The sequence below is a fragment of the Erithacus rubecula genome, assembly GCF_903797595.1.
Source record: "Erithacus rubecula genome assembly, chromosome: 5".
Classification (NCBI taxonomy): domain Eukaryota; kingdom Metazoa; phylum Chordata; class Aves; order Passeriformes; family Muscicapidae; genus Erithacus; species Erithacus rubecula.
Window position 1 is genome coordinate 759,290 of NC_136687.1, and position 19,863 is coordinate 779,152.

General features: G+C 58.6%; 3 protein-coding genes across 7 annotated transcripts in view; 1 reads left to right on the forward strand and 2 right to left on the reverse strand.

The window, feature by feature from the left end:
• Positions 1-13,192, reverse strand: part of DCTN1 (dynactin subunit 1) — a 54,553-nt gene extending 41,361 nt beyond the window's left edge. For 2 of the 3 annotated variants that reach the window (XM_079305826.1, XM_079305828.1), the window contains exons 1-2: positions 6,896-7,194; positions 2,448-2,693 (exon numbers count right to left, since the gene is read on the reverse strand). In XM_079305826.1, the coding sequence (XP_079161952.1) occupies positions 2,448-2,693; positions 6,896-6,991 (342 nt within the window). In that variant the 5' untranslated portion in view covers positions 6,992-7,194. Of the gene's footprint in view, positions 1-2,447; positions 2,694-6,895; positions 7,195-13,044 lie in introns of those variants that run through there. The other variant, XM_079305827.1, reaches the window with a different exon arrangement.
• Positions 13,193-13,197: 5 nt separating this feature from the next.
• LOC306802078 (uncharacterized protein) lies at positions 13,198-17,668 on the forward strand. Of its 3 annotated transcripts, XM_079305833.1 has the most exons (5): positions 13,198-13,366; positions 14,872-14,950; positions 15,541-15,693; positions 15,785-15,951; positions 16,328-17,668. In XM_079305833.1, the coding sequence occupies exons 3-5, from the start codon at positions 15,543-15,545 to the stop codon at positions 17,621-17,623; spliced, it is 1,614 nt and encodes a 537-aa protein (XP_079161959.1). In that variant the 5' UTR covers positions 13,198-13,366; positions 14,872-14,950; positions 15,541-15,542; the 3' UTR covers positions 17,624-17,668. The 3 variants fall into 3 exon arrangements, with proteins under 3 accessions (XP_079161959.1, XP_079161960.1, XP_079161961.1); XM_079305834.1 differs by lacking the exon at positions 14,872-14,950; XM_079305835.1 differs by lacking the exons at positions 13,198-13,366; positions 14,872-14,950 and adding an exon at positions 14,959-15,218.
• Positions 17,619-19,754, reverse strand: LOC306802081 (retinol dehydrogenase 13-like). Its single transcript, XM_079305843.1, has 6 exons — positions 19,512-19,754; positions 18,741-18,980; positions 18,573-18,662; positions 18,314-18,502; positions 18,021-18,127; positions 17,619-17,940 (listed from the first exon to the last, which is right to left on the reverse strand). Exons 1-6 carry the CDS (start codon positions 19,666-19,668, stop codon positions 17,752-17,754), a joined length of 972 nt encoding a protein of 323 aa, XP_079161969.1. The 5' UTR covers positions 19,669-19,754; the 3' UTR covers positions 17,619-17,751.
• Between the last annotated feature and the right edge of the window lie 109 nt (positions 19,755-19,863).

Genomic DNA, 19,863 nt, shown 5'->3' on the forward strand with positions numbered 1-19,863 from the left:
AGCAGAAAAGGAACAGCCATGCTTGGAATTGCCAGCTTGGGTAGAATCAGGGAATCCTGGAATGGGCTGAGTGGGAAAGGACCTTAAATCCCACCCAGTGCCAGCCCTGCCATGTACAGGATGTGCCAGGCTGCTCCAAGTCCCATCCCAGCTCACCCTGGGCACTGCCAGGGATGGGGGATGCCCCCAGCCCCACCCAGAGCCTCGTGCCCAGCACCCTCTGCCCCTCCCTGCCCCTGCCGAGGGCTGCCAGGGGTGGGGTCCCCCCTCTGTGCCCCCCAGGGTGGCTCAGGATCAGCTCTGGACCTGCTGGGACAGCCCTGCACCCACAGCTTTGCTCTGGGATGGAGGATTTGGGGGATTTGGGGGCTGTTTGCCCATCCTGCTTCTCAGGTGTGTCCCCATCCATTCCCCAGCTCTGGAATTTTGGGTGGGAGTTGAGCATCACTCGCTGCACACCCAGCCCAGAGGCTGAGGTGACAAAAAAGGGGAATGGCTTCCCACTGGGAAAGGGGAGATTGGGCTGGGATATTGGGAAGGAACTCCTGAGGATGAGGAGGGGCTGGGCTGGAATTCCCAGAGAAGCTGTGGCTCCCTGGAAGTGCCCAGGGCCAGGCTGGATTGGACAGGGCTTGGAGCAGCCTGGGGCAGTGGAAGGTGTCCCTGACTGTCAGGGGGGTGGCACTGGAGGGGCTTTGAGGTCCCTCCTGGTCCTGCAAACTCAACTTTTTCTCTGTAAACCCCTCAAAGCCTCTCCCAGCTGGCAGGAGAAGCTGAGACAGACAAAGGATCTGGGTGTGTGTGTCCAGTTTTAATGTGGGGAACTGGGAGTGTGGCAGAATTACATTTGGGAAATCTCCATGGTGATCCCAGGACAGCAGCAGAGCTCCATCCAGCAATTCCCACACACCAACAGTGTTTGGGTTGGGTAAAAACATGAAAAGCTTCCTGGTGAGTTTGCCCCCAGCTCTGGTGGGTTCAGCTCTCTGTGTTTATCCCATTATTTAAAGGATGGGGGCAATTTTCCCTCATCCTACCTCGAGCTGGTGACAAAGGGACTGACAAAGTGAATACTGGACTCCTCTTAAAGGTGTTTTCCAACCTCAGTGATTCCTGGAATCTCTCCTGGATGAGCCATTGCTGCAGCCTCTGACTATGCATGATCCAAAGGCCCTTCCAGTCAATGGGACAGCAGATGCTGGGATGGACCCCAGGACCCAAATGCTCTCATTTTGTGCTCAGCTTCCCTCTGTCACCCAATCCCAAGGTCCTGGCAATGAGAGGCCATGGGGTGGGACACAAATCAGCCCCTTTGTGCCAGAGAGGGGACAGGAGCCGGCTGGGGGACTCTAGTGTCACTTTTCTGCCCTTGGAAGGTGACACAGGGAATTCATTACCCTGGAGGATGTTTGCACTGGAGGGAGCTCCTGGCTCCTGCTGCAGCACACGAGCAGCACCTGAGCACCCACACCCACACCCTGTGTTTTATCTCCTTGCAGGTAAACACAGTTTAATTAAAATTCCCTGGATCTGCTTCTGGGTAAACATCCGAGATCAATCCCAGACTCCACCTGGAGATCAATCCCAGACTCCTCCTGGAGATCAATCCCAGACTCCTCCTGGAGATCAATCCCAAACTCCTCCTGGAGATCAATCCCAAACTCCATCTGGAGATCAATCCCAAACTCCAGCTGGAGATCAATCCCAAACTCCACTTGGAAATTAATCCCAAACTCCACCTGGAGATCAATCCCAAACTCCACCTGGAGATCAATCCCAGACTCCTCCTGGAGATGAATCCCAGTCTCCAGCTGGAGATCAATCCCAAACTCCAGCTGGAGATCAATCCCAAACTCCTCCTGGAGATCAGTCCCAAACTGGAGATGAATCCCAAACTCCCCCTGGAGATCAATCCCAAATTCCACCTGGAGATCAATCCTAAACTCCAGCTGGAAATCAATCCCAAACTCTACCTGGAGATGAATCCTAAACTCCAGCTGGAGATCAATCCCAAACTCCATCTAAGAGATCAATCCCAAACTCCATCTAGAAATCAATCCCAAACTCCACCTGGAGATCAATCCCAGACTCCACCTTGAAATCAATCCCAAACTCCATCTGGAGATTAATCCCCAAACTCCACCTGGAGATCAATCCCAAACTCCAGCTGGAGCTCAATCCCAAACTCCAGCTGGAGCTCAATCCCCAATTCCTGCTGCAGGTGTTACACACAGGGCAGCACCAGGCCAGCCACCTCAGTGGGAATCAGAATGGAACAAGTGAGAATTCACCCCGCTGTTTTCACTGCAGCCCCTCAATCCCTGTGCAGAGGCTGAGATTCCAGCTGCCTTTGCAGCCTGTGGGAATGGAAGATCCCCCAAAGGCCCAGGGCTGTTTCCCTGTGTGCAGTGACCCCAGGGACCCCAGGCTGTTGGGATCCCACCCACCTGGGACTGCCTGACGAAGATGCCGTGGTTCTCCTCGCAGGTGAAGTACCTCCTGCCCTGCACCGTGCCGTCGTTCTTGCCCTTGGCCTCGTCCAGGATGACCCCCACCCACTTGCCAGTGGCAAACAGGGTGGCCCCCAGGTAGGCCACGGTGCCTCGGTGGCCCTTGCCGATGACCTCCACGCGGGAGCCCACCCTGAGGGGCTTGCTGCCGCCGTCTGCGCTCATCCTGGGCGTGCTGGAGGCCTGGGGGACACACACAGCAGGGCTCAGCAAGGGGGCATGGACACAAGACTTGCATTTTGGGCTGCTCCATCTCCCTCCACCCCCTTTTATTTTGGGTAGTTCCTTTTGCTCCCCAACAGGAGATGCAAATCGTGGCACGTTCATCTGGTTGATTCCCTTTTATAACATTTTTATAAGCCTTGAGGGGGGAAAAAAAACCCACAAGAGCAGCAGAGTTGCTCCATTTTTCCCATTTAACTCTGTGCCCAAGCTGTTTGGGACACAGGTCATTGTCCCATCCCTTCACACTGTCAGGATCTGGTATCCCACCTTGGAATGTGGGTGGGAAAGTCCAGCAGCTTTCCAGGTGGGATTGGCATCATCCACAGCCTCAGGTTGTGCCAGGGGAGGTTTAGATTGGATATTGGGTCCCCACCCCTGGAGAGATTTAAAACCTTGACAATTCCATGATGCTGTCCCAAACATTACATCCATGTTTATATTTCAGCAGGCACCAGGACACTCCAAGTGTGACATCCTGGGATGCACCTGGGTTCAGGTGAGGTTACCCAGGTGATCAGTGCTCCTGGAGCAGCTGTGAGGTGATGGATGTGAGGAACTCCACAGGTACTGGGGATTTCAGGATTATTGAAATCCCAGGGAATTTATTTGGATTCACTCCCTATGCCTCCTGCTCTGCAATCAGCCTGAGTAAAGCAGATTAATCATGGAATTCTGGAAAGGTTTGGGTGGGATGGGACCTTCCCACCCATCCTGTGCCACCCCCCTGCCACCTTCCACTTTTCCAGTTTGCTCCAAGCCCTGTCCAGCCTGGCCTTGGACACTTCCAGGGATCCAGGGGCAGCCACAGCTTCTCTGGGAATTCCAGCCCAGCTCCTCCCAGCCAGGAATTCCTTCTCAATATCCCACCACAATCTCTCCTTTTCCAGTGGGAAGCCATTCCCTGTGTCCTGTCACTCCAGCCCTTGTCCAAAGCCCCTCTCCAGATCTTCTGGAGACCCTCAAAACCCTGACACCTTTCAACCCCACTGCCTCCATCCCAGAGGGGACAGGGATGTTCCCATCTTCCCATGCATCCCAATCTCCCAGTAATCCCCAGAACAGGACCAGTTTGGCATTTCCCCCATCCCATGTGTCACTGGTTCTGGTCATGGTGCAGAAATGTGGAATTTTGGTCACTCTGGGCCTGGTTTCAGACAAAGAATCTGCTGTTTATTCCAGGAAAACAGAGCCTGTTTCACCTGGAAGGGTTGGGAAAGCCCTATGGACAGACCTCAGGACACCACAGGGGGTTTGGAGATTCAGGGAACCCTCAGCTTGTGGAAGAACCCAGGGGACTTTGGAAGCTCCTGGAATCCCAACAAACCTCCCCCTTCCCTTGCACGTCACTTCCTGAGGGTGGAATGCAGTGAACCCACCAAGTTTGGGGTATTGTGACTAAAACCAGGGATTCAGGATTTCCCATAAGCCTGAATTCCAGGTTTCATCCAAACACAACCAACAGAAATCAAACATCACAAAATAACCTTATATTAAACCCCAAAATCCATCAAACAGCTGAGAAACCCAACACCTCAAAGAAAAAACTGATGCTCCAGATTCAAATATCTCCTAAAATTCTGGGAGAAACATCCTGGAAAATTGTGCCCTAGAGCCTCCCTGGATCCTCCTCTACTCCAAGCTGGACATTCCCAGCTCTCCCAGCCTGTCCCTGACAGACATTTGCCAACCAGCATTAATTTCACAGAAACTTTCCCCAAGACTTTCACACTTGAGAAAAGAGGGAGAGCCCAGAATGAATCCCACCCACCCCATCCCTCAGGATCAGGCACTGAGTCCCACCTTCTATTTCCAATTAATCAGAAATTGCTGTGTGGGACACCTGGAAGCTCCAATCCAAAGGATAAACCCCTGACTGGAATTCCCATGAAGATTCAAAGCAATGAATTGATGAATGCAGGTTTTACAAGAGGAAGAGCTGTCCCAGCTAAAAGCAGGTGGGATGGGCATTCCAATGTGGAACCCAGTGGCCATCCCAGGAGAGATGGACACACCTGGGGTCACACCTCCTGGGACAGTCATCCTTGGGGACACCATGGCACAGGAGCTGGTGACACAGCCCAGAATTTCCTCAGCTTCCCAGGCCAGCTCCTTGTGGGTCCCCTCAGTCCTGGGAATGGGGAGAGGATGGAGGAGCAGAACTGTGGGAAGCCACAGGGGAAGAGAGAAGGGTGAGGCCACTCACAGTGACAGCTCTGTCACTGCTCAGCCTGGAAGGGGAATAAGCTCCCAAATCCCAGTAAATGAGGAATCCAGGGATTCACAGTGAGGCAGTGGGAGATCTGAGCAGGGCACAGGGCAGGTGCTGAGCATGGAGCAGCCAGAGGAACAAGCAGGAATGCTGAACCTCTGGAGAGGCCACCAGCCCAGGAGGAGCCTGTCCCAGATCCCAGAGCTCCCATCTTGCTCCAGGGACACCAGGTGAGGGACAAGCATGTGGCTGTGCTGCCACCACTACCAGACACTGCTCCCCACAACTTCCCACTCCCAAATCCAGCATTTTCCCCCCTTTTGAAATGTGACAGGCATCCACAGCCTGTCTGCTCTGCTGTGTGAAGGTGCTGGTGGCAAAGCACTGAAAACAGGGTGAATTCCCACTGATTTGGGTCACATTCCCATGCTCCATTCAAACCTGAAGGCTTCAGTTCCTCTCCATCCCAGTGGATCACCCTGGGAATATTCAATGTGTTCCTCCAGGAGCACCTCCCCCATGCAGGTGAGACTGCTGGAGCCTCAAACTGCCACTCAAAGCTCAGATCAAAAGTTTGGGGAGAATCCCGAGCAGCCAGCACTGACAAGATCCAAATTCCAGGCAGGGCCCACAAAGCTGGAAGAGGGAAAGATTTGGAGAAGAATTCTGGGTTTAAATCTGGTCAGCACCGAGTCAGGATCACCCTGGGATTGAGGGTGGCTGCTCTGGGTGGCACCAGGATGTGGCACTGGGATGAAGCACTCACCACCATGGTGGCACTGGATTCCAGGCTGACAAACTGGGAGGGTGTGAGTGACTCTGGACACCAGGAGCAGTGTCCCCAAAACCCAGGGAGTGGCTCCAGCCCCAGGAAGGGGGCAGTGCCCATCCCAAAATCCATGTGAGCCAAATCTCACAGTGCTGTCCTGGGACCCTCAAAATCCCTGGGACCCCCCCAGGATCCCTCAGCCACATCTCCATCAGCCCTTGGAGCCTTTCCTGTGCCCTCACCCCCTTGGAGCCCCCAAAATCCCCCCAGGATGTCATGGCAGAGCTGTCAGGACTCAGGCTGGAATTCCAGCCCCTTCCTCCAGCTCCCCCATGGAAAAAAAAGGAGGTTTGGGGGGCAGGTGTGAGGCTCCAGCCCCCCCCAGATCTGCACAGACACACACTCAGACCCTACCAGGGTGGGCAAAAAAGGCTCCAGGCTGGGAAGTTTCCCTGAGCTGCTCTCTCTGCAGCCAAATCCCCTTGGCCACAGCCCAAATCCCACCAGCTCTAGGTCTGCTGTATCCCACAGCAGGCAGGACACGGTGCCCACGGAGGCTCTGGGGGTCCCGTGCAGAGGTGGGAAGGCTCTGCCCTCCCCAGCTCCATCCTGGAGTCGCTGCCAAGTTGGCACAGCCAGGCCTGAAGGCGCTGGCAGTGCCCAGCAGGGTTTGGGACACAATGTCACCGTGGTGGCCACACAGGGACACGGGAAAGGCCCGGCCCGGGTCCGGGGGGGCGGCTGGCACCGCACAGCCCAGCCCAGCCCAGGGGCAGCTGCAATACGGAAAAACCTGGAAGCGCTTGCCAGGCCCGCGGAAGGGAGCTCGGCATCGCTCCGGAGGGAGGGGAAACAGCAAAACACGCCGGGATCTTTGTGCTGAGCAGCCCCGGCAAAGCTGTGCCAGAGCCGGGGAAGGGGCTGAGCAGGAGCGCGCTAATTAATCGCACTAATGAATTCAGGTAATCACCTACACTCTGGCCAAAAGACCCGGCCCTGCTGCAAGCCGGAGCATCCACCTCCCCTGCCGGCATTATTGTCAGCGAGAGAGAGGTGCCAGCCACATTCCAGAGACACGGCAGCACAATCGGAGATTTCCCTACAAACCCCGGCTATTTTCGCTGCGACAGCGCGGCGATCAGTCGCGATAGGAGCTGTCGAGTCAGCTCCATGCCCCCTTACCCGGCCGGACGCGTGCCTCCTGCCCTGGGCCATGCTGCTGCGCTCCACAGATCCCCGATTTGCAGCCAGCAGCTCTCTCTCTCTCCCAGCTCTCATCCAGCGGTGCTTCCCAGCGTCCCGGCCGATCCCAGCATCCCCGTGCCCCCCTCCCTCCCCTCCCCCGAGCGGTACAAGAGGGGAGGGAAGCCCTTTTCTGGGCGAGGATGCTCCGAGGGAGGGAGGGAGGGAGGGAGGGAGGGAGGGATACAGAGAATTCCAGCGCTGCTGATGGAGCCACTCTGCGCCAGTGCCGCTCCAGACTTGTCACGGCGCTGGCGGCTCGCTGGGTCCTAAAGCTCCCCCCGCAGAAGAGGCACCGGGCCACTCCAGGCCTCCTCCTGCTCGCCCCGTGGTGGCCACTGGGCAGGGACACCCCAAATTCCTCCCGCACGGCGCCTGCCGTGTCCCCAGCCAAAGCTGGCCCCGCTTGCTCCTCCCTGGCTGGAGGATTTTGAGGAAAAACAAGGGCGCTGGAGCGGGGTTTGTCCCAAATCCCCGCGAGCAGCACCCGTGGGTGGATGGAGCACAAGGGGTTAATTATGGGCAGCTTCAATGATCGCTAATTGTCCCGCTCCTGGCTGTGACAGGTGACATTGTGTCCCATTGTTCCTGGCTGAGCTGACAGATCCCAAATCAACGCCCTCACCCCTCTTCTGGGCACGGTTCCCGGTGTTATTCAGGCTAACCAGGGGATTTGGGAGCCATTGGCCACTGCTCCACATTCCAAAGCCGCGATCCCAAGCCATGGGGATCCACAGAATATCCCGAGCTGGATCACGGATCCCAACAACCCCACCCTGCCCCTGAGAGCGCTGTTCAAACACTCCTGGAGCTCCGGCAGCCTCACAGAAGGAGCTTGAACAATGCACCAAACCCAGCTGGAAACTGGGAATTTCTCACTGGCACCACTAGGAACTCGACCAGAGTCACCTCAGGTATCTGCAGGTCATTGGAGGTCAACCTCTCCACACTGGTTTAAATTTCACACGCACAAAATTCGCACAAAATTCTCCAAAATGCTACAAAGAGAACGAGCTCCTTCTCTCCAGCCTTAGATTCTAAACCAGTTTAGAAAATTTAGAAAATCTGAATTATTTTATCCATAGGAAAAACTTTCCCAGTCACTGGAAGCTTCCCTGCCAGAATCTGGGTGCAAATATCACCTGTGGCACCTATTTATGAACTCAGGGAATGGTTTGGGTGGGAAGAGACCTTAAATCCCAACAATTCCACCCCCTGCCATGGCAGGAACACCTTCCACTGTCCAACCTGCCCTTGGACACTTCCAGGGACAGCCACAGCTTCTCTGGGCAGCTTGTGCAACCAGCACCATCAGAGGGAAGGATTTCTTCCTAATTCCTAAATTCTGAAGGATTTCTGCTCTTCCTCTCCCCTGCAGGACCATCCTTTGGGATCTTGGCTGATCCCCAGGAGGGGAACAAGAGCTGTGGACACAAACACTTGGAAGGTGCTCAGCAGGGGTTGTGCTCCAAGGAGAGGCTGGAAAATAAAAAACCAGGAAAATACCAGGGAATACCACACAGGCTTTGCTCCCAGGTGGAGCAGAAGCTGTTAATTTAAAAAGAAAATTATAAATTTCACACAGCTCCTGCTCCTCCTCCTCAGTCAGTTTTCTGTGTTAAACTGAAGCACAAGGGAATTTTTTCCACACAAACACAATTTCATGGGATCATGGGATGGTTTGGGATGGGGGGGGAATATCAAATCCCACACAGAGTCACCCCTGCCATGGGACACCTTCCCCTGTTCTAGGTTGCTCCAAGCCCCATCCAGCCTGGCCTGGAACATTTCCAGGGGCAGCAACAGCTTCTCTGGGAAACCTGTGTTGAAAATCATGGAATGGAATCATGGAATCCTTGGAAAAGTTGGAAAAGCCTTTTCCAAACCTGTGTTGAAAATCATGGAATGGAATCATGGAATCCTTGGAAAAGTTGGAAAAGCCTTTTCCAAACCTGTGTTGAAAATCATGGAATGGAATCATGGAATCCTTTCAGTTGGAAAAGCCTTTTCAAGTCATGGATATCCCATTTGTCAACACAACAAAGTCCCAGGCACCACTCACCATCTCCTGCTTCTTTATTACTTGGATTTGGGATGAAAAATGAACCCCTGAGGGAAAGAATCCTGGAAAATCCTGAGCTGGGAAAGACCCACAAGGATTCTGAGCTTAAACACAAAGCTGAAGTAGGGCAGGAGCTTTATTAGTGCCTGAATTAAGGGGATATGGGAAGTTTTGGTAATTAAAGCTCTGTGAGATAATCCAGAGCCCTCTGGGAACACCCCAACCTCCAACAAGGATTTGGCTGCTCCACCCTCACCATCACTGTGGATTTGGGGCCAAGTCTGCTCTGTACAAAGGGGAACAATCCAAATTTTCCCCCAAACAGGATGAACTGCTGCTCCAGCTGAAAAAAATCCTCCAGGATCAATAAACCTTCCTGGAACTTCCCTTTTCCAGGGTAACACACAAAATCTGATTAAACCTCTGAAATAAATTCCCTGGTGTGCTGAGCAGGGATGGGACTGGCACACGGAGCAGGACCCCACCCCGGGTATTTTGGGATGGAGCAGCCCAGAGCATCCTCAGGGTCACACCTGGCTGGGGCTGGAGTGATCCTCACTCTCCTGGGAGGAAGCACTGGGTGTCACAGAGCTCCAGGGACTGCCAGTGCCACCCATGCCACCTCCAGGGACTCCCAGTGTCACCCATGCCACCTCCAGGGACTCCCAGTGCCACCCATGCCACCTCCAGGGATTCCCAGTGCCACCCATGCCACCTCCAGGGACTGCCAGTGCCACCCATGCCACCTCCAGGGATTCCCAGTGTCACCCATGCCACCTCCAGGGACTCCCAGTGCCACCCATGCCACCTCCAGGGATTCCCAGTGCCACCCATGCCACCTCCAGGGACTCCCAGTGCCACCCATGCCACCTCCAGGGATTCCCAGTGTCACCCATGCCACCTCCAGGGATTCCCAGTGCCACCCATGCCACCTCCAGGGATTCCCAGTGTCACCCACACCACTTCCCAGGCCATGGATCCCCCAATAAACCAACCCAGCCATTGCACTGCAGGATCCACACAGATTTCCTGCTGCCCAAACTCTCTAATTCATCATCACAGAGAAAAGAAGTGCAGAAATATCCCCCCTCAACCTCCAGGCTTTTTCCCTGGGATCTGGGATAAAAGCCAGTCCCCTGCTGAGCAGCTGGAACACCCCCAGCTCAAGGAGCATGAGGAGGAGGGAGGTGAAAAACCTTCAGAAATTCCCACTTTTATCCAGCAGGAGCAAAATTCCACCTTATTGCATTTTGGTATGTTTTTTATACACATCTCCTGGTGAAAATCCTCCACAAATCTGATTTTGGGGTTGGGAGCAGCTTGAGCTTGTCAGGAAACTGAGTTCAGGAGAGAAAACCTAAACTAGTATTTGAGGTTTGGTTTTTAATGAGTCAAAATAAATCCAGAGTGAGTTTAAGAGTTTTTTAATTCCCTTCCAAGCCCTGAACAGTCTCAGGGGAACCCAAAAGTGTCTCTGTGGAGGGGAATTAGAATCATGGAGTCATGGAATGGTTTGGGTTGGGACCTCAAAGCTCATTCTGTGCCACCCCTGCCATGGCAGGGACACTCCCACTGTCCCAGGTGGATCCAGCCTGGCCTTGGGCACTGCCAGGGATCCAGGGGCAGCCACAGCAAATCTGGGAATCCCAGCCCTTCCCAATCTCCCCTTTCCCAGTGGGAAGCCATTCCCTGTGTCCTTGTCCCAAGTCTCTCTCTGCAGAGCTTGACCAGTTCCTCCCCAAATTAAGGACATCCACCCAAAATGAGGCCACCCAGCCAGGCCACTTGGCAACAACACAAACTGGAGGGGGGACAGGGTGTCACCCCCTGGGATCTCACACCAATTTCCACGGAATTTTCGAGTGGTTTAGGGTGCAAATTCCTCAGTGATCATCGAGTCCAACCATTCCCCCAGCACTGCCCCACATCCCCAAGTGCCACATCCACTGGGCTGTTAAATCAGAACTGGACAGGCTGGACAACCCTTTCCACCAAGGAATTCTCCCAATATCCAACCTGAACCTGAGACTGCCCCAGCAGAACCCGACCCTTCCCGACTCCACCTCCTCGTGCAGAACCACATCCCTCCCAATCCCCTTTTTTCCTCCCCCCTCTCGGGACCTCATTCCAGGTGCTGCCGGCGCTAGGACCCGGCTCTGGAGCCTGCGCCCTGCACGGCTGCACCACCGCAGCCCCCGCAGCCCCCTCCCTCCCACCGACCCCGCGGGATCATCCCCGCTTCCACCGGGGGAGCCGGGATTGCTCCCGTAGCCACAGCAACGCCGAGGATGCACAGGGAGGTCAGTGGCTTTCAGCTCACCCCCCATCCCCGCGGAATTCCCTGCTCATTCCAGCTGGGAGCATTCCCAAAAAAGCTGATTTCACCGCTGGCAGTGGGAGGGAGAGAATGGGGGGAAGTCCATGCGGGACTTTGCTGGGAATACCTGGATTTTTTCACCCTCACAAACCGAGCAATCCCCAGCTTTAAACTTTATTCCCTCATTCCTTATGGAATTCCTTCCCTCAGCGGGTTGGTAAATGAGGGCATGGAGCAGGGCGGGGGGGAAAAAATCATTCCATAATCCAAAAATCCCAATCCATCAAAACCCCAAATCCCTCCAAAAAACCCTGGGGGCAGAGCTCTCTGCACCATGCACAGGGGACAATCCAGGGCCACGCAGCTCCCACATCCCTGCCATCCTCACCACCCTGATTTCCATTCTTTAGGCATTTTCCTCTGAAAAACTCAGGAATGAGGGTGAAAACACTCCCAAAATTTTGCTTCAGCTGTTCCTGGGTGGGATTTGAGGCTCTGGAGGAATCAGCATGTAACCCCTACCCTGGGATGCTGAAATCCATTAAAACTCCTCATTTTCTCTCTTAAATACAGCAAAGGAATTTAATCCTTGTTGGTTTTGGTTTTTTTTTTCCCCAAAGCCACCATCCAGCTCCACGTTTGAGAAAGGAAAGAATGAAGGAATTGCTCCAAGGTCACCTGGGCAGGTGACAAACACCCAGCACATTCCAGGAATTCCCGAGGAGCTCGAACAGACCCGGAATTTTTTAAAAACCAACATGGGAGAACCCAAAAATGCTGCATGAAATCGGGATCTGTCTGCAGTGGAACAGCCCAGGAAGGTCCCTCCTGACAGCAATTCTGCAATTCCAAAATTTCCTGACCAGTCCAGAGGGAGGGATGGCACCGGGACCAACACATCTCACACAGGTAAACGGCCCTGCCTGCATTCCATCCCTTAATTAATTATTATTCATTAATGGAGTGGGGTGATTAATTATTCATGTGATGCTAATGAAGGCGGCTCGTGCTCTGCCAGAATTCCCAGCACACAGAATCCCCTGCTGGAAGTTCCTGTGCTTTTCCCGGATCCAGGACCGGGAATATCCATCTGTGCCATTCTTAATGAGCCCCCCCAATTAGCCCAGGTATTAATTACCCCCCGGGGCTGAGTCATTCCTGCCTTGTCTCCAGATCAAACCTTCCCAATAAATTCCACCCTAAGACCCTTAAATGCTTTCCAAACACCCCCATAGACCCCGAAATGCCCTCAAACATCCCTAAATCCCCCTCAGACACCTCTACACCCCCATAAATCACTCACACACCCCCGTTCCCATGTGAAGATCCCCAAAAACTCCTCTAGAGTCCCACAAATCCCTCACAGACCCCCTCAGAGCACACACACCCCCGCAGAGCCTCAGAAATTCTTCACACAGACCCCAAACGCTCCTCAGACCCCTTGGAATGGCTCAGGCATCGCTCCATAAATCCCTAAACCTTCTCCAACATCCTCACAGACGCCTCTAAATCCGCATAAACCCCCTCAGACCCCCCCAAAAAAAAACCCTTTATAGCCCCCACACCACACCCACACAAGATCCGAGACCCACACAATGAAGGACGCGATATCGCGACACCTCTTTCTTTTTTCCCCAGCCCTAAATCCGCATCTCCCGCTATTCCCGGACCCTCCGGGAGCCCCCGACCCCCTCAGGCCTCCCCCGGTACCTTCGGCCCGGCCGCTCCCGGTGCCGTCGACCCCGCCCGACAACAAGGCCCCTGAGGGCTGCCCCGCGCCGTGCCTGACGCCCAGCGTGGCCGTACGGCCACGCTGGGCGTCAGGCACGGCGCGGGGCAGCCCTCAGGGGCAGTAAGGGCGGAAGGGGCTTCACTCTTTGCGCATGCGCAACACGCAAAGTGAAGCCAGGAAAAGGGCGGGGCGAGTAATGGCGGGGCCAGGCCCGGGGAGGAGGATGAGGAGGAAAAGGAGAGGGAGGAGGAAGCAACGCGACTGGGATCAGTCGGGACGAGACGCGGTTGAGAGGCGCCGGTAAGTGTTCCCGACAGCAAGGCAGGAGGTGTTGCCATGGAAACGGGTGTTTATTCCCAGCCTTGCTCTTGGTGGTTGGGATGGGTTGGACGCCAAGGTGGGGTCCCCAAAAACCGATGGAAGGGAGGGAATCTCATTCCTCGGAATTTCCCCGGTGGATCCGAGCAGGAAAGAGTCTGACCCCGTCTCCTGGGATCCACACCGTCCCCGATCCCCCTTCCCCGTGTCCCATCCCCGTGTCTCATCCCCGTGTCCCATCCCCGTGTCTCATCCCCGTGTCCCATCCCCGTGTCCCATCCCCGTGTCCCCATCCCACTGTCCCCATGCCCGTGTCCCCATGCCCGTGTCCCCATGCCCGTGTCCCCATGCCCGTGTCCCATCCCCGTGTCCCCATCCCCGTGTCCTATCCCCGTGTCCCCATGCCCGTGTCCCCATGCCCGTGTCCCCATCCCCGTGTCCCATCCCCGTGTCCCATCCCCGTGTCCCCATCCCCGTGTCCCATCCCCGTGTCACATCCCCGTGTCCCATCCCCGTGTCTCATCCCCGTGTCCCATGCCCGTGTCCCCATCCCCGTGTCACATCCCCGTGTCACATCCCCGTGTCACATCCCCGTGTCACATCCCCGTGTCACATGCCCGTGTCCCATCCCCGTGTCCCCATCCCCGTGTCCCCATCCCCGTGTCCCATCCCCGTGTCCCATGCCCGTGTCCCATGCCCGTGTCCCATGCCCGTGTCCCATCCCCGTGTCCCCATCCCCGTGTCCCCATCCCCGTGTCCCCACCCCCGTGTCCCATCCCCGTGTCCCATCCCCGTGTCCCATCCCCGTGTCCCTTCCCCGTGTCCCCATCCCGCTGTCCCCATCCCCGTGTCCCCATCCCCGTGTCCCCATCCCCGTGTCCCATCCCCGTGTCCCATCCCGGTGGTGACATCCCCCAACCCGCTGTGGTCACATCCCGTGTCCCGCTGCTGGCCGCGGGAGCGCCCGGGTGACAGTGACAGTGACGGTGACACAGCCCTGCCCTGATGACTCACCGTGCCCACACACCTGTCCCCGAGCTCTTCCCGTTCCCTCCATTGTGTGCCAGAGGGACTTTTCCCAATTCTCCAAGGTTTCCTCCCGCCCCAGAGGGTCTTTCCCCATTTCCTGGGGTTCTTTCCCCATTTCCCGGGGTTCTTTCCCCATTTCCCGGGGGACTCCTCCTTTTCTACCCGGTCCTTTCCGGTCCCTGGGGCTCTTTTCCCAGTCTCCAAGGACCTTTTCCTTTCTTTGAAAAGGTCATTTCCCCAATCCCGGAGGGTCTTTTTGCCATCCCGGGTATCTTTTCCCAGTCCCCGTGATCCTTTTTCCAGTTTCCAGCTCCTCTTCCCATCCCAGTTACCCTTTCCCCACCCCACTGGCTGAACTGGGATGTCTTCAGAGCAATCCAGGCACCGGGATTTGGTGTCGGGGTGGAGCTTTCATTATCCCATCAGGATCCATCCCCCTGTTTCTTGCTGAATTCCAGGGACACCGCCCAGGCGTCCCCTGTCCCGGTTAAAGCCGGGATAATCCCCGCAGCCGAGGATCCCGTCCCGGAGCCGCGGGTGAGGTTTGGGATGTCCCGGCGGAGTTTCCGGGGGTTGAGCCGCGGTTCCGGTGCCGGTTCATCCCTGGATCGTGGCGGGATTCCCGCCGGGAGCAGAGTGAAACCGAAACCAGAACCGGAACCGGTGCTGGGCGGTTTAGGGGGAGTGACCCCAAAATGAGGTCGGGCTGTGACGGGTGGCAGTGCCTCGTCCTGTCTCTGAGTGTCCCATCCCCCCAGCGGTGGCTGTCCCTGACTGTCCCTGTCCCAGGTCAATGCCCCAGCAGGTAATCCCTGACTGTCCTCGTCCCCATCCCTGTCCCCAGGCGATGGCCTGGTGACTGTCCCTGAGTGTGAGTGTCCCAGGGATGCCCCAGTTGCAGGTGGCTGTCCCTGAGTGTCCCTGTCCCCACTCAGGGATGCCCCAGCGGCGGGCAGTGCCCATGGCTGTCCCTGAGTGTCCCTGTCCCCACTCAGGGATGCCCCAGTGGGGGGCAGTGCCCGTGGCTGTCCCTGTGAGTGTCCCTGTCCCCACTCAGGGATGCCCCAGCGGCGGGCAGTGCCCATGGCTGTCCCTGAGTGTCCCTGAGTGTCCCTGTCCCCACTCAGGGATGCCCCAGCGGCGGGCAGTGCCCACTCTGACTGCGCTGTGCCTGCAAAACGTGGCCCAGCACATGCAAAGCTTCTGGGCCAAGGACTACAGTGACAACTACCTGGACGAGTACGAGTTCCGCTTCCTCGTGGGCCCCTTCAATGACCTGGGTGAGGTCTGGGGGGTGGCTCAGGGTGTGGGGTACCCCCGTGGGGGCAGCTGGGGGTGCCAGGCCTCACTGACCCCCCCGTTTCCCCCCAGCCTGCGGGCTGGTGCAGGAGCTGCTGCAGCTGCTGGGGAGGAGCCGGCGGCTGTCCCGTGCAGCGCTGCACCTGCTGCTGCTGCCACACCTGCGCCAGCTCAGCCTGCAGCCCTGCCCCGGGCTCGCCAACAACGCCCTGGGCCACCTCATCGTGCTGCGCTGCCAGGTGGGCACAGGGGATGGGGCTGCCCACCTGCTGTGGGGTGGGACAGCGGGATGGGGTGCCATAGTCAGTGGGAGTGGGGCTGGGAGTGACATCTGTGGGGTTAGGAGTGCCCACCCTCCATGGGGCAGGGGGAATAGAGCTGGGGTGTTCACTATCCATAGGGATGGGGATGCCCACCATCAGTGGGGCAGGGGGTTCCACTTTCTGTGGGGCTGAAGGTGCCATGGTCCACAGGCTGAGGGATTGAGGCAGGGGAGCAGTCAAGACGTCCACCTTCTCTGAGTCTTGAGTTGCCCACTCTCTGTGGGACAGGGGCTGAGGATGCCATCCGTGCCCCCCTGCCCACCCCACTGAGGGTCTCCCCGTGTGGCTGCAGGGCCTGAGCGTGCTGGACCTGGGGGGCTGCGGGCGGCTCTCGCCGTCCGTGCTGGTGGACCTGGCCGAGGGGCTGCCCCGCCTGAGCCGCCTGGGGCTGGCCCACACCCAGGCCAACGTCCAGGTGCTCTCGGCCGTGGGTTCCTGCTGCCGTCAGCTGCGGGAGCTCGACGTCACCGGCTGCAAGAAGGTGACAGCGCGCGCCCTGCGGCACCTGGGCTACGACCCCCTGGCACGGACCCCGAGCTGCCCCGCGCTCCGCGTCCTGCTGGCCCGAGACCTGGAGGACACCGAGCATGGGGACATGGTGGCTGCCGTGTCCTTCCTGCTGCTGGCCCTGCCGTACCTGGAGGTGCTGGCACACGGCGCCCTGCCCGATGCGCTCCGGCTGCTCCACTCGCGGCAGCTGGACAGCGCCGAGGACTCCGAGGGTTTCCCCTCGCTGAAGGAGCTGCTGCGGGGCCAGGGGGCTCCAGAGGGAGCCCGGCTCAAGCTGTCCCTGCGGCAGCTGGAGGAGGTGAAGGAGGATGTCCTGGATGCTGTCCATGCCGTGTGTCCCCTGGCCGAGGAGGTCAGCGTGTGGCTGGGGGACAGTCCCGGCCCCTCAGGGCTCCAGAAGCTGGCAGGCTGGAAGCGCCTGTCCCGGGTGACGCTGGTCTGCCTCAGGTGGCACGGCCGGGCGCTGGCAGAGGTGCTGCCCCTGGCACAGGGCTTGGGCACCCGCCTGCACACCCTGACCCTGCACGGCTTCAGCTGCCGGGACCCACTCTCACTGCCCACCCTGCTCGCCAGCTGCCCCAGCCTGAAGAGCTTCAGTGCCGAGCTGGAAGTTCCACCAGACCTCCACACCCAGGACGAGCCCATCGAGGAACCCCCTACCCCTCCACCACGCTGGGCCACTGACCTTCTGCCCCGCGGGCTGCCCCTACTTCAGAGCTTCACGCTGACCCTGACCGCGCCAGTGCCGGCCGCGCACCGGCCGGTGCTGTGCTCCACGCTGGCCTCGCTGCTGTGCGGGGCCCCTAAGCTGCAGACGCTGCGCCTGCTGGCCGTGCCCTTCCCGCTGGACTCGGTGCTGGAGCCGGCGCTGGCGGGGCCGGCGCTGCGGGAGCTGCGGGAGCTGGCGCTGACCGAGAGCCGCGTCTCCGCCAGCACCGTGTGGCTACTGCTGGGCTCCGACGGGCCCCTGCGGCGCCTGGACCTGTCCCGCTGCCCCGACATCCACCGGCGCGACTACGACAGCTTCCTGCAAGCCGTCAGGAAGCAGCGGCTCGACCTGGACATCACCTGGGAGTAGCGGCGCGTGTGGCGCCGGGGTTTTTAATAAAAGTGTCGTTGTCACGTCTGGCCGGCGCCGTGTTGTGGGTGGGTACAGGGGGAGCACAGCGGGATCCGTGTCCCCCTTGCCGGTGCCATCCCGGTGGCTCAGTCCTGCTCCGTGAGCCCCGTCAGCCGCTCCGATGCCTCCCAGAGCTTCCGTGCCAGCGCGGCATCGCGGGCGGCCGCGGAGGGCAGCGCCAGCCGGCAGCTGCTGTCGAAGTATTTCCCGGTGATGCCCGCAGCTTCCTCCGAGACGGCGCAGAAGATGGTGCTGGCAGCGCCCTGCTCGGGCGACTGCGGGGGATGGGGGTGAGGAAGGGTCTGTCAGCCCCCGCCCGCCCCGCTGCCCCCGGACAGAACGCGGCCCCGCTCACCTTCAGGAAGGGGCGGAGGAGGCGGAAGAGCGCCCGCACGGGCCGGCTGAAGTGGCGCATGATGCTGGTGCTCACCACGCCGGGGCTCAGCGCGTTGGTCGTCACCCCTGCCAGGCAGCACCGTCATCAGGGTGGGGACCCCAAATCCCTCTGGGAGCAGCTCTCAGCCTGACCTCAACTCTGGGGGGTCCCTGGGAGTCTCTAACCCGTGTCAGACCCCCCAGCTCTGCCGGCAGCCCCTGAGACCCGGCACAGGGAATGTCCGACATGGCATGGCCGAGCCCAGCACTCACCTGTGCCCTCCAGGCGCCGTGCCAGCTCGGCGGTGAAGAGCACGTTCATCAGCTTTGTGCTGTTGTAGGCAGCATCGTACCCGCCCGGGCGCCGCTGCCCCGTCAGGAACCCGCTGTCGGCCGTGCCCGCGCTGTGCCGGAACGACGACACATTGACCACCCGGGCGGGCGCCGAGGCCTTCAGGAGGTCTGTGCAGAGCAGGGGTGAGCAGGGAGGAGTCCCCAGAGCCCCCTCAACTCCCCCAGCCCACTCACTCACCCAGGAGCAGGTTGGTGAGCAGGAACGGCCCCAGGTAATTGGTGGTGAAGGTTTGCTCCAGCCCCTCTGACGTGATGGCGAAAGGCAGCCCTGGAAAGGAGGGTGGGGAGTGCTGTGGGTATCAGGACGGGGTGCTGGATCCCTGTTGCAGCTTCGCCTGGCACGTACCGGTGACGCCGGCGTTGTTCACCAGCACGTCCAGCCGCGGCTCCTCGCGCAGCACGGCGCTGGCGAAGGCGCGCACCGAGGCCAGCGAGCCGGTGTCCAGCAGCCTCAGCAGCACCGCTGGGTTCCCGGTGGCCGCCCGGATCTCCTCCACGGCCGCCTGGCCCCGCTCCCGGCTCCGGCACGCCAGGATGGTGCGGGCGTTCCGGCGCGCCAGGTCCATGGCCACGCACTTGCCAATGCCTGCGGAATGTGGAGCAGGTGTGGGCTGATCCCAGCCAGGTGAGGGGTCCCTGGGGGTCTGTGCAGCCGCTGCCACAGTCAAAACTACCCAGCAGGAAGTGATGGGCACTGGGGTGGGAATGGAGCCCAGCACGTGTGGGGCCACTTTGGGATATCCCAATCCCAGAATGTGGGTCCCAACATCCCCAGCAGCACCAGCCCGACCAGCTTGGCAGTGGAACACAGGTTGGAGCAGTGACCCCATCCATGGTGTGACATGGTGGCTGTGATGGCCAGTGGCGTGGTGGCCTTGTCTGTCAGTCATTAACAGGGCTGAGAGGAAGTCCAGCCTCGGAAGATGGGCAGGGGGCACCAGCAGCACACTGTGGGTGCCCAGGGACCGGCCACCAGCTGCTTCTGCAGCCATTTGCCCTCCCAAAGCAGGGACTGGGGTCCTGGGCTGGTGAAGGGACACCCACGTCCCCTGCATGTCACCCCGCAGCCATCACACCATCACCCACACACGTGTCCCCGCCACCCATCCCTGCTCACCGCTGTTGGCTCCGGTGACAATCACTGTCTTGCCCGTCAGGTCAGCAGGACACTTGCAGGGCTCCCAGGGGCTTCTGCGTGTGGCCCAGAGCAGCAGGGCCAGGAGCAGCAGCAGCAGGAGCCACCACGGGGGGCTCAGGGTCCCCAGCAGCTCCATGGCTGAGCGCAGGATGGGGCTGGGGACAGACGTCACAGCAGGACCTTTGCCCAGCCAGCAATGTGGCACAGCACGAGTCCCTGTGAACTGCTGGCAGCCAAGGACACACAGCAGAGTGGCTGGAGCAGGCAGGAGGGTGAGCCACATGTCCCAATATCCCCTGTACCACCGTCAGGAAATTATAGTTAATTTACT